General features: G+C 40.2%; 1 protein-coding gene across 1 annotated transcript in view; it reads right to left on the minus strand.

The window, feature by feature from the left end:
* The window catches only part of CORIN (corin, serine peptidase), a 248,162-nt gene that overhangs the window by 211,654 nt on the left and 22,954 nt on the right, over positions 1-13,554 (minus strand). Inside the window, exon 2 of the mRNA XM_059383438.1 lies at positions 3,991-4,135. Coding sequence (XP_059239421.1) covers positions 3,991-4,135 — 145 coding nt within the window. The remainder of the gene's footprint in view (positions 1-3,990; positions 4,136-13,554) is intronic.

Consider the following 13,554-nt stretch of genomic DNA (forward strand, 5'->3'; position numbering starts at 1 on the left):
CCCTCCCCAATGTCCATAACCCCACCCCCCTTCCCCCCCAGCAACCCTCAGTCTTCTGCCCATTTTTGGATGTGATTATCTGTTTTGTGTGTGTTGAGTTTGAGTTCTTTATAGATCCTGGATATCAACCTTTTGTCTGCACTGTCATTTGCAAATATCTTCTCCCATTCCATGGGTTGCATTGAGATACCACCTTACACCAGTTAGAATGGCCAAAATTAGCAAGACAGGAAATAACGTGTGTTGGAGAGGATGTGGAGAAAGGAGAACCCTCTTACACTGTTGGTGGGAATGCAAACTGCTGCAGCCACCTTGGGAAACAGTGTGGAGATTCCTCAAGAAATTAAAAATAGAGCTTCCCTATGACCCTGCCATTGCACTACTGGGTATTTAACCCAACGATACAGATGTAGTGAAAGGAAGAGCCATCTGTACCCCAATGTTTATAGCAGCAATGGCTACGGTCGCCAAACTGTGGAAAGAACCAAGACGCCCTTCAACGGATGAATGGATAAGGAAGATGTGGTCCATATACACTATGGAGTGTTATGCCTCCATCAGAAAGGACGAATACCCAACTTTTGTATCAACATGGACGGGACTGGAGGGGATTATGCTGAGTGAAATAAGTCAAGCAGAGAGAGTCAATTATCATATGGTTTCACTTATTTCTGGAGCAAAACAAATAACATGGAGGACATGGGAGATGGAGAGGAGAAGGGAGTTGGGGGAAATTGGAAGGGGAGGTGAACCATGAGAGACTGTGGACTCTGAAAAACAACCTGAGGGTTCTGAAGGGGCGGGGGGGTGGGTGGTTGGGGGAACCAATTGGTGGGTATTAGGGAGGGCACGGATTACGGGTGCCTGGGTGGCTCAGTGGGTTAAGCCGCTGCCTTCGGCTCAGGTCATGATCTCAGGGTCCTGGGATCGAGTCCCGCATCGTGCTCTCTGCTCAGCGGGGAGCCTGCTTCCTCCTCTCTCTCTCTGTCTGCCTCTCTGCCTACTTGTGATCTCTTTCTGTCAAATAAATAAATAAAATCTTAAAAAAAAAAAAAAAGGATTGCATGGAGCCCTGGGTGTGGTGCAAAAACAATAAATACTGTTATGCTGAAAAGAAATTAAAAAAGAAAAGAAAAGAAAAGAAAAGGATAACATGCTGTTCAGAAAAAAAAAGAAAACCAAACTGAGGGTTTTGGAGGGGAGGGGTGGTGGGGGGTTGGATGAGCCTGGTGGTGGGTATTAAGGAGGGCGCATATTGCATGAAGCACTGGGTGTGATGCATAAACAATGAATCTTGGAACACTGAAAAAATAAAATAAAGTTAAAAAAAAAAAAAAAGAAAAAACCTGAATGCTGCTGTGCTGAGCCACTTTCTCTCTTTAAAAAAAAAAAAAATCTTATTTATTTATTAGGAGGAGTGCGTGCATAGGAGGGGGTGGGCTGGGAGAGGAAGAAGCAGGCTCCCTGCTTATGAGTCAAAGGCAGACTCTCAACTGACAGAGCCTACTCCCTCTCTGTTTTCTTATCACCCTCTGACTTCTGAAGTGTCTCTCCTCTCTTGGCAGCTGTGAAACCCAGCATTTCCAGGGTCTTTTCTTGTCTGACCATTCTTCCTGTTTCCCTTACTTCCTCCTCTTTCTTTATCTTCCCCCTTAAATATTCCAGGGCCTTTGACCTCAGCTTTTCTTTTTTCTTTCTTTCTTTTTTTTTTTTTTTTAGATTTTATTTATTTATTTGACAGAGATCACAAGTAGGCCGAGAGGCAGGCAGAGAGAGAGGAGGGGAAGCAGGCTTCCTGCTAAGCTGAGAGCCTGATGTGGGGCTTGATCCCAGGACCCCTGCCCTCAGCTTTTCATCAGGACACATCCTCTTTCTGGTTCATCTACTTCTCCTGTTTCAACTGCCAGTCAAACTCCCACCTTCATAACTGAAGTCAGGACTCCCTTCTGAGCTCCCTTTCTGGATACTTCCAGCTTCAGGTTAATAACAGTGCAGTGAAGGTTAAGTTCTAAAGTGAGCACAGAACCAAAAATCATATAGAGTTGCAATTTCCCTTGAAATGTCCTTAGAAAAGCAACATGTTCCTATATTCCTACAATCATTTCTTGGTCCTGTCTGTACTGTTGAATTTGCCCAAGATGAATGCACCCGGACTATGGCACCACCATATTTTGTTGTCCCCCAAGTATCTCTGAGTTAACATGACCAAACTCAACTTCCAACCTGCCCTCCATCTCTGTGCGCCCCACTCCTCTACCTTTATTTCCCACGTTAACAGATGGTGCCAAAATCATCCTGATTTCCCAAGCAAAAAATCAAGCAGTCAATATTGATCCCTCTTCTCCTTCACACCAAAATCTAGTCAGTCTTGATTTCTGTTGATTTTTTTTTTAAAGATTTTATTTATTTGTTTGACAGAGAGAGAGAGATCACAAGTAGGCAGAGAGGCAGGCAGAGAGAGAGAGAGAGGAGGAAGCAGGCTCCCCACTGAGCAGAGAGCCTGATGCAGGGCTCGATCCCAGGACCCTGAGATCATGACCTGAGCTGAAGGCAGAGGCCTTAACCCACTGAGCCACCCAGGAGCCCCGATTTCTGTTGATTTTAATGCACCAAATGCCTTAATGCTAACTTAATGCTAACAAATGCTAATGTAGGCACAGGCAGAGCCTCAAAACCTCAAAACCACCTCCAATCCTTTCTGCCTCCAATCCTCTGCAGTGCATCTAGGTCTACTGTCTTCTGCAAATACAAATTTGATCAGATTTCTCCCCACTTGGAGAGATCCTCCAATGGTAAACTACAACCCATAGCAATGGTTTTCAAGCATTTTCATACTACTTTCAAAGAAATATCGGATAAGATCCTAATATCTACAAATACATACAAACTGTATCTTATTAGGATTAATTTGCTGTATAAGTTGTTAATGTGTGTCATATTAAAAACCAGATATTGAGAAAATAATAGGTAGTTTTGGTGAAATAAAAAATTCAAGATTGTTGGTAAGCAATTTGATCAGAATCATCTTGGTATTTATTTCTCTATTTTACTTGCCTACATGTGAAAAAAAAAATCTGAATTCATAGCAATAGGTAGCTACCAAAGGTAATATTTTGGATTTCCTCCTCCAATCATTCGCCTTTTAAGTTTAACATATTGTTTATTTAAAAAGATAGCAAGATCCAAATACAAATGAATTGAGCTGTCAGCACAAATTATTTGGTTGCTGCTCTCCACTTGGTTAAAACTTTTAGTTTGAGCATGTGTTTAAGATTTAATTTGTAGAATTGTAAGTCAAAACGTTGAAACTCCTCCCCTGAAACTTGTTCCCATGGAGTAGAGTTTGAAAACCAATAATCCAGGTGTTGAAGCCCAATTTCCTTGGGACAACATGCAAGGTCCTGTGTCATTCGGATTTCATCTATCAATCTAGCTGCTTTTCTTCCCAGTGCCAAGATTCTACCCACTATCCTAAGTCTGTCTCCATCTATCACAGGGTCATACTTTGGCACTTGCTGCTTTCTCTGCCAAATTCATGCATGATTGCCTTCTTTCCTGAATTTCTATGAACTATTCCAAAGGTTAAAATGTTAGTGCCTCATGAAGACTTCTTTGTTCCCCAAAGTACCTTGCATATGCCTCCATCATCAACATGTGTTGCCCTAAGTCATAATCACGTCTTCCTCTCAACCATGAGTTCCTATGGAAGACAGACTAATTTAACCATCCCTAAGTTCTCAGGGACTTTCAAAGTGCCTGACACCTGGTAATTACACCTTGAATGCTTTACATCAATTACTCCATCAATTTCCTATAATAGGAATAACCAGCAGAATGATTTCTGTGGCTGAAACTTCAGAGTTCCTAAGATAATCAATGGATAAACCTCCATCAAGTTGACCCTTTAGGTTACCTAAGCACTAAATAGAAATCATGGTTAGGCTCATTTGAATTTTGACTTCATTTTTCTCTCACAGCAGCATCACTCACCAACAAAGGAAAGCAGGATCACCAGCAGGACGATGAGTGCACAGATACACGGAATCAACACCAGCAACAGGAAGCGGAAAATATTAGCAGTAGCTGTCTTCTGAGAGCAGCCATCACCCATATTATTGTCAACAGCTCCCAAGACCTAAAGCAAAAGGAGAAAAGGAAATGTGGTTTTAATATTACAAAGCAACTCAAGAGGCCATATGGAATTTTAGAGTACAGCTGTCCATTCAGAGCAGCAGCAGTCCTGAGAGATTCTGGTGCATGTCCTTGAGGGCATGGAACTGAATTCAGTCACTAAATGATGCTCATAAATGAACAAATAACTGTACAACCGCATTCAGAGCAGAGAAAATCATCTATTTTGGAAATGTTTTTCAGGAGTACATGAACTTTTGAAGTGATTCCACCTTGGTTTTTTTTTTTTTTTTTTTTTAACATATCTGCCAATTTAGTATTATTCCGAAGGGCTATAAATTACCATGGCCCAGAGCTATAAGCAAAGTCAGCCTAGTACCATGGTTAACATATTGGTGAGTAGGTGTAGACAGGACATTACCCAGACTTCATTGCTGTTTGTCTCACCAGTCCTAACCCAACTCTGCATGAATCTGGATAAAATGAATTTACAGCCATTCAACAAGGTTAAATGTATTTAGTAACTGAAGTTGAACACTGAAAAAGAGCCTGTCTTGTTGACTAGTTAAACAGTGACAACCCCTCAGGACACCTTCCACTGTCTATGCTGCCAGTGTAGCCTATCCATTGGTGAGTGGATTATGAGATGGAGTCAAGGGTTCAGATAAAAGTTCTTATCTTCAAATACTTGAAATTTTGCTAATTTAAATTTAAATTGAATACTTTAATTTTTAGTTCCATCTCTTGCCAGAGATGATGTCTGGAAATTCATTTATTACAAATGGTTAGCTTAGGGCAGTGACTTTTGCAACAGGAATCCGAGATGAAATTAAAAATGATTTGAGGGGCACCTAGGTGACTCAGTCGGTTTAAGCGGCTGCCTTCAGCTTGGGTCATTATCCTGGGGTCCTGGGATTGAGCCCCATGTCGGGCTCCCTGCGCAGGGGGGGGTTTGCCTCTCCCTCTGCTTTCCCCTCTCCCCCACCCCCTTGCACTCTCTCACTCTCTTAAATAAATAAATAAAATCTTTTTTTTTTTTTTTTAAGTGATTTGAATCTCACACTATGAGCAGTTCTTCCGGTCCCACATGAAGGTGCTTCTCACGGTTTTCTCTTAGACTTCTGACACTTCTTGCATTTTCTCCTATGACAGTTTCAGAGCATGCATAATAACCTCTGCATAACTAACTCCCAAATCTCTCTTGAGTCCCAAACTCCCTTTCAAATTTTATCATAGGTTTCCAATGCCTAGTGCTTAGCTGCATCTCTTCTTAACATGTCCAAAATGAAACTAGTCTTCTCTCTATCCCTACATTTAAACTAGTTCTTCTCCTGATTTCCATATTTTGCTAACAGACATTCTACTACTTCAAGCACCACAAGACTCTTCAATTCTTCATCATCCCCCCCCCCCTAATGCATTATTCAGGGTTCATTGGTTCTTCCCCTATAACGGATATCTGATTTTGAAAAACGAATGACCTTTGAGACAGAGCCTTATCATAAACAAGCATTATTCAGGGTTCATTGGTTCTTCCCCTATAACAGATATCTGATTTTGAAAAATGAGTGACCTTTGAGACAGAGCCTTATCATAAACAAGACGTTGTTGGTCCTGCACTTGCTTATTTATAGCATATAACAAGTACTTGATAATTTCCCATGGATAAAAAGGCAACTCTGATAGGTTCTTCTGAATTTCAAGGCATATATGATACTCCATTTCTGCTTTATTCTGCCTTTAAGAGAATCAATTCTTGTTCATTAACACATATTGCAAGCAGTGTTCACTACATACACTGTGATGCAATGGTAGCCTCTGTAATTTTAAGAATACCCAATGAGACATATTATTTGAAAGAACATGTGATGTTAGCTTGAGAATGGCTTGATCTCCTAGGTTAATGACTTTACTGACTCATTGCCTCTGCACCTGGTTTAATGCACCAGCCAAGGTGAGATCATTCAGAGTTCATTTATAATTTTATCTGCAAGAAGACATGGCACTGTGTTACAGGAGACCATGAAAAGGATGTGCCCACCCATTGGCCCATGAGCTGGCCCCAGAGAATCAGAGGCTCCTCCCCCCCTTGAAATGTCCTTGAAATGTACCACTGTTCCCACAGCCAAAGCCATTTTCAAGAATTCAGCCTTGAAAGAGCAATGCGCTGTTGAGACCATCTGGACAAAACACATGACTGAACCCAGTTAAAGCCTCTATATAAACTTTAATGATTCTGGCTGGCAGGTGTGGAAAAGTACTCATCATGTCTGCCCAAAGAAGTCTCATAGCAAGTTCCCTTGCTTATTTAACCTGCTGTCTACCAATCTGAAGTGGTCTGCCTCTTTCTTTAGCACCACCTTGCCCCCTGTATATGGAGGCCAGTTTCAAATTTTAACCGAGGAAGCTCCCAAGTTTGCACACCAACACACTGACACAATTTAATATAAGAGCTGCAATACTGCATTGATTACAAGGCTAGCACTGAGTGGGTGGTGCCCTTTCAGGCTTGGAGATAAGCAAGTGTGGGACTGTAGCCCAACACAGGCAGTAGTAGACTCTACTTACTTATTTACTCAACAATTAGTTATTGAGCACCTACTATTATAATAAACACAATGATGGATATAACAATGATTTCAGGCCAATTGTCCCTCAAAAGTTCAGTCTAATAAGAGATATGTCCATAAATAATATAACTATATGTCAAGGTAGCAAATGATAAGCACCATGAGTCTTACAGCTAAAGTGCCAAAGGAATTCAAAAGATAGGATCACAATTTCTTGCTGGAGGATCAGGTAAGACATTGTAGAGAACTTGAAGCAGACAAAATTATGACCTGCTTTCCATGGGTACCTCTATCTTCTCCCAGTCTATCAGCTCTCTCCTTTTTTCAATTCCCTATGTATCTCCTTTAGACTCTTTGGACCATTAATGAAACAATATTCCTGCTAATGCTCTGGACCTGCCTACCCTTCTGGATTTTCTTTTCCCCCACTCCATCATGTAAAAGCCAACACCAGATGAATCCAATGATCTACTCTCTCTGTATCTATACCTGGATAGTCAAATATAGCTGTAGAGGACTCAACTCAGTTGCTGAGGTAAAGCCTTCTCCATTCTCCTCAAACTACCATCTCCTCTCTGCCCTCACTCTAGGAGATGACCCACTTCAGTTTCCATCTTACAGAGAGAATAAAAAACAGTCAAATGAGAATTGCCTCATCTACCTAAATCTAAACCTACACACATGATCATTTATAGAACCTTCTCTTCTGTTCAAACACAGAAGCTATTGAAGGCTCTTCGTATTTAAGATGACTCCTCCTACTTTTGTGACAGATTTCATTTCCTTCTCCCTTCTCAGGAATTTTACACCTTAATTCTCCATTAAATCATATGTTCAAGCTCTCTCCCATTCTCTTGCCCTCTCTCCCCCTTCCATCAGCTTTTTATCATGTTCAGGTCTTTCCAGTTTTGGTTTTTTTTTTTTTAACCATCCTCAAACCTGTATCACACTTCAGCCACTGTCCTCTCTCTCTCATCCAAAACACCCTAGGAGTTGTTAATACTTATCGTCCAAATTTCTTCACTTACTGTTTACTCTTTTACGATTTGGGACCCACTTCTGTCACTGCACCAAAAGAGCTTTTGCTATGGTCACCAATGACCTCCACTTTGCTCTATTCCAAAGACATTTTTCGGTCACCCTTGTAATGACATCCCAGCACCATGTGAGAGATCAAATTCTCAGTTAACCCCTCCCATCTGCTTCAAACACTTTCTTTTCTTGACTTCTCTTTCTCCTCCCTGTCTGGTCATTCCTTCTCTTTCTGTAAGTTCTTTTCTTACATTCATACTCTCTGAGCAATGTTGTCCACACAAATAGCTCAATTGCCAGCCCTACACACTTGACTTACATCTTTACCTAACAAGCGTAGATCTTTCCCCTGGGCTCCAGAGTTTTGTATCCAACTGGGCATTTGACCTCTCCCCAGTGGATGTTACAAAAATACCTCATACCTAACATGTCTGAAACCAAATAAATAATCTTTATCCCCATGTCTGGTATTTTTTCAGAGCTCCCTATCTTAGGAAAAAGTAATTGAGCACCTATTGTGTGTCAGGTACTGTTTGTGCACTTATATATCAGGCAGAGTGAAAATATCCAGCCTCATAGATCCTACATTCTAGTAAAAACTACCATCGTGTCTCACCTGGAATGGTTTACCTACATCTAGTCTTGCACTCCCTAATTTATTCTCCACACTCTAGCCCCAGTGAGAGACTATATACCACTGGATGATGAGAAAAGGCAACATAAAAATGATCCCCAAAACGAACTAATTCAGAAGATTGAGAGCCTGGAACTAGAGATGATCATGAGAAGCATAGACCCAGTGGCATGGCAGAGATCTGGGGAGGGCTTTGGACTTTCGCAGGAGTATATGGAATTTCAAGTCCATTTTATTAAGATTTCAAAGGTCAAAGAGACCACAGTTGATATTTCAGCTGCATTAGCCTTTATCCTATTCTGCCTTCCCACAGCATTTGACTTCACTAACACATAGTACAGCCTTGAGAATACTTCTACAGCTGCAAATGGCAAAAACTGTTTTAGAATAAAAAGATACCTGCTTCTGTAATCATAGCATAAATAATTTTAACTCAGCTGTGACGCTCTCTTTAAATGAAAATACCTCCCTTTTCTCATCAGTGTACACCTGGCATCTGGAGCAGCACTTGAGTACAATCAGAAGTGGATTATACCTGTTGAATAAATAAGTGAATTAAATAGCTTAAACATAAATTGCTCTTTGATCATTATGCAAATTATAACTACTTTTTAAATTGTATATGTCTTATGGAGTCCATTCTCAAGTCACGAAATTGAAAATGTATTTGGTAAACAAGTGAAAACGTTTCCCTTTCAGAAAAAATATACTAAAATTAATAGAATCAGCTTTTACTAGGATCATTAGTACAACTCCATACTCACATTTCCTATTAAAAGCTTTGAAGTCAGCTAGAAAATTTTGTGGTTTAAGAAGTACATTTTAGTGAATTTTATGACAGACAAAAATTTTTAAATACCATCTTTGTTAAGAACATGAAACAAAGTGGCTTTGTTACTTAATTAACCCCCTAAATCAGAGATTCCCATATATTCTTGGTTCAGGACACTATGTGTCCAGGTAATTTTTTTCAATGGCCTAAACCAAAAGAAATGCCTAACAATTCCACTTATTAAGTCTCTTGATCCAATTATGTTATCAGTATCTTTATCCTAAAAACTTAGTAGACATTTGAAAAAGTGCAACACATAATTTGAAATAAAAAACATTTTCATGTTATTCTTCAATAATGACTATTACTTACAAATATAATGTGTGTATCTGTTGGGCAGTGCACAATACCTCAAACCTCAGAATCAGATTGGAAATCACCGTCACTCATTGCCTGTTTGACATAGATTTTTCCATGGAACAACGTGTTATACAACCACCACCAAGAACCCAGCTTTATGAAGACAGGCAACATCAAAAGGAATACAGTACAATCTAATGTTGACAATGAACTACCTCAACCTAGTAGAGGTATGTTGGTAACTAACAAATGTTGAGTATCATTAGATTCCCCTCAAAAATTGAAAATAACTAGCAGAGTCTCAGTTCACAGTTTGGAAATCATAGCTCTAGACTATTTTCCCACATCTACCTGCCTAAGTTTGAATCCTTAGAGAAGTAATTCATCTTCAACCCCATTCAGCAAGCCTCCCTTGATCATCTAGATAGACGTCATCTCCCTCTGCTTCATCTGAATTTCTGGTCAGTGGCAGATACTAATCAGCTGCTAGCATCTATTCTTTTCCTTTGACCTTAGAAAGAGAATCCTAAAATTTAGTTCGGCCAATATTTAATGTCAACTTGAAGACAACATCTTCAAGCCTCTCTTGCAGCTATGTGAAGCCATGTGGTTGGGTTCCTGCTCATGAGATGAAATTAGAAGTGGTAAATGTGACTTCTAGGAAGTGTCCTCAAAGAGAAGGGTATGGTCCTTCCTCTTTCCTGCTTGTGGAAATACAAGTGTAATGGCTGCAGCTCAAGCATTCATTTTATTATTTTTTTAAAGATATATTTATTTATTTGAGAGAGAGAGAGCATGTGAGCAGGGGAAGGGGCAGAGGAGAGAGAACCCTCAAGCAGACTCCCCACTGAGTGTGGAGCCTGACTCAGGGCTTGGTTTCACGACCTTGAGATCGTGACCTGAGCCAAAATCAAGAGTCAGACACTCAACTGACTGAACCACCAAGGTGCCCCTCAAGCAACTATTTCAGACTCTGACGTAGAATCTATATGAAGGAGGTGGCTGAAAAGCAAGAAGAGGGAATCTGACTTCCTGATGGATTTCTGAATCTTCTCTATCAGCCCTGGAATAGCTTATTTTCCAGATTACATTCACATGAGAAAGGAATAAATCCTTGATAAATAAATCACTGTTAACATAAATATTCTATCACTTGCAGTTGAAGCAATTTCAACTGGCCTACACTTTTATCACTTTCTACTTGGGATCATGGTCATAGATGTACATACAAAAGTTACTAAACCACAATCTCAGGAAGTAAAGATACATGTTCAGTTCATTCAACAAAACCTTACATCATGTGCCCAGAAAATTATTTTTAGTCCCTAGGCAACTAACCAGTGCCTAGTACCTAGTAGGATCAGAATAAATATATGCATTCTCAATTGAATAAATTACTCACAATTAAGGCTAAAAAAAATTTTCCCAAGAAATGTATGGGATTTTTAATATACTTTTTATGGGAGGGAGATAAAAACTACTAAAAGACTTTTCATGATAAATAATATATCTGTCAAGTTTGTTTGCCTTTGACCAGAAAAACGGCAACTCAGTGTGGCCACAGTGGATTATCTCCTGTTATTCAGGAGCTCGGTGCCTTTTATGCCTTCAACAAGGATAAATTCCAAAGAAAAAATTTACAACTAAGTAAATGAGAGCTTTTCAATCTTCAATTAAAAGTTTCTCAATCCAGTGTAGTAGCCAAAATGGAGTTACTGGGAGCAAGCAAAAAAAAGTAAGGGTAGTTAAAATGCAGGCAATCATTGGACAAGTTCATCTCACAATCCCATCAGAATTCCCACATTTCTAGTGACTTCAGCAATCTCCTCCCTGGTTGCCCCACATCCTCACTCATCTCCTTCCAATCTCCATATTGTGGTTCTGCTTAAAATTCTCCAGAAACTTCAGAGACAAAAACAAGCTTCCTTAATATGCCATAAAATACAAGGCTTTTCAGATGTTAGTGTGCATGTGAAACACACTGGGAGGGGCTGAGACAGTAGGTCTGGGGTAGAGCCTGAGACAATGCATTTCTTAGCAGCTCCAAGGTAATGCTGATGCCACTTTCCAGAGCAGGATCTGGAGACCTTTCTTGGTCTGCCTTGTTTATGCTCTCTCACTGCACATCATTCATGGCCTCTCTCTCTACACTTCTGCCACCTTCTGCTACTCACCCAGATCCTCACAAGCCCTCTGCCTAGAATGGCCTCCCTCCAGCTCTCAGCCAGCCTGTGTCACTCATCAACTCATGACTTGTGAATGATTCTCGTCTTTCTGCTCTTTATCCCAGTTGCAATTTACATGTATGTGTGTGATTCTTAGATTACATTGGTTATTCCTCCTACACAGTAGGCTCCATGAGCTCAAGGACTATGTTGGGTTTTGTTCCCTATTGTAGCGTTAGTACTCAAAAAGGGCCTTGACTGTACTAGGCACTCCATAAAAGTACTGAAATAATGAACCAGGGCACCTGGGTGGCTCAGTCAGTTGAGCAGCCAACTCTTGATTTCGGCTCAGGTCATAATCACTGCATCCCAGGATGGAGCCCCATTGGGCTCTGTGCCCAAGGGGGAGTCTGCTTGAGATTCCCTCTCCCTCTTTCACTGCCCCTCCCCCACTCATGCTATCTCTTGCTCCCACACACACACTCTCTCTCTCTCTTTCTAAAATAAATAAATAAATCTTTTTAAAAAATAATGACTCAGGGGCGCCTGGGTGGCTCAGTGGGTTAAAGCCTCTGCCTTCGGCTTGGGTCATGGTCCCAGAGTCCTGGGATCGAGCCCTGCATCAGGCTCTCTGCTCAGCGGGTAGCCTGCTTCTTCCTCTCTCTCTGCCTGCCTCTCTGCCTGCTTGTGATCTCTGTCAAATAAATAAATAAATCTTTAAAAAAAATAAAATAAATAAAAATAATGAATCAATAAAGTCACCTAAATATGCCATCCCACTCTCAAAAAAGTCTTAGAAACACAAGGACTAAAATGCTGCTCCATTTTGGAATATTTACTACAGACATAATAATAACAGAAATAATAACAATACAGCAAAAAACAAAACAAAACAAAAAGCCATTGAGAATTTCCTGTGGGCCACGCACTGCTCTCAGCGTTTTGCATAGAAAATAGTTTTTATAATTCTCAAAACAGCTCTACTAGGTGGCATTTACAGGTGAGAAGTGTGAGGTTCTTTGTGAAAAATATGATTAAAATAATTCAAGGTTATTGGCAAAAAGGCAGTATCCAAAGCAATACTGAGTCATTCAGTTCCTTTTTCTGAAGCTCAGTAGAAAGACCAGAGATCTCATATATTTTTTTAACTTGGCCTAGTTCTACGGCTTTTAGAACTTCTTAAAACACATTATCCATTCACCAGCTCTGTCCCTGTGAAAAAAGACCAAGCTTTTTACCCACTGAGTCATGAAAAACTGAATCCAGATGCCCCAAACCCTGTGAAGGACTAGATCCCATGGCCCTCATCATCAGAAGTTCAAAACCACCCATCCCTAAACACAGCTGCTCTTTTGGGGAGTAAGAAATAGAGCTTTTCCTCCATGTTTCCATGCTGACTCCTAGGCCAGATATGGCATAATGGAGGATTACGACTTCACCACAGCCAGTAATAAGAGATAAGTTTTAGAAATGGCCTGTCTGTAGTATTTTTCACCTTCTTTCTAGAGGGTCATATTTCAAAATTACCTTTAATACCTTGATCTAATTAAGTAAAACCTTAATTACCTGGAATCTTTAAATACATAAGTTTTCTGTTCTCTATCTTTCAGAGAGATGGAAAAATCACAAGAAAATAAGCAAACTGTCAAGAATTAAATTTATAAAATATTGCCAGAGAATGTTTTGCAATTCTGAAAAAATGTGGAATCTTCTACAGTTTCTATAGTATAGAATATTTTGCTTTAAGAATCTAAGTCTTGGCCTTCATGATCAATTTTCAAAGATGTGGATGTTATTCTGCTTAGCATAGCATAAGTAACATCATTTCAAGAGTTAAAAAATCATAACAGAGGGGCACCTGGGTGGCTCAGTGGGTTAAAGGCTCTGCCT

This window comes from Mustela nigripes, chromosome 1, assembly GCF_022355385.1.
Source record: "Mustela nigripes isolate SB6536 chromosome 1, MUSNIG.SB6536, whole genome shotgun sequence".
Classification (NCBI taxonomy): domain Eukaryota; kingdom Metazoa; phylum Chordata; class Mammalia; order Carnivora; family Mustelidae; genus Mustela; species Mustela nigripes.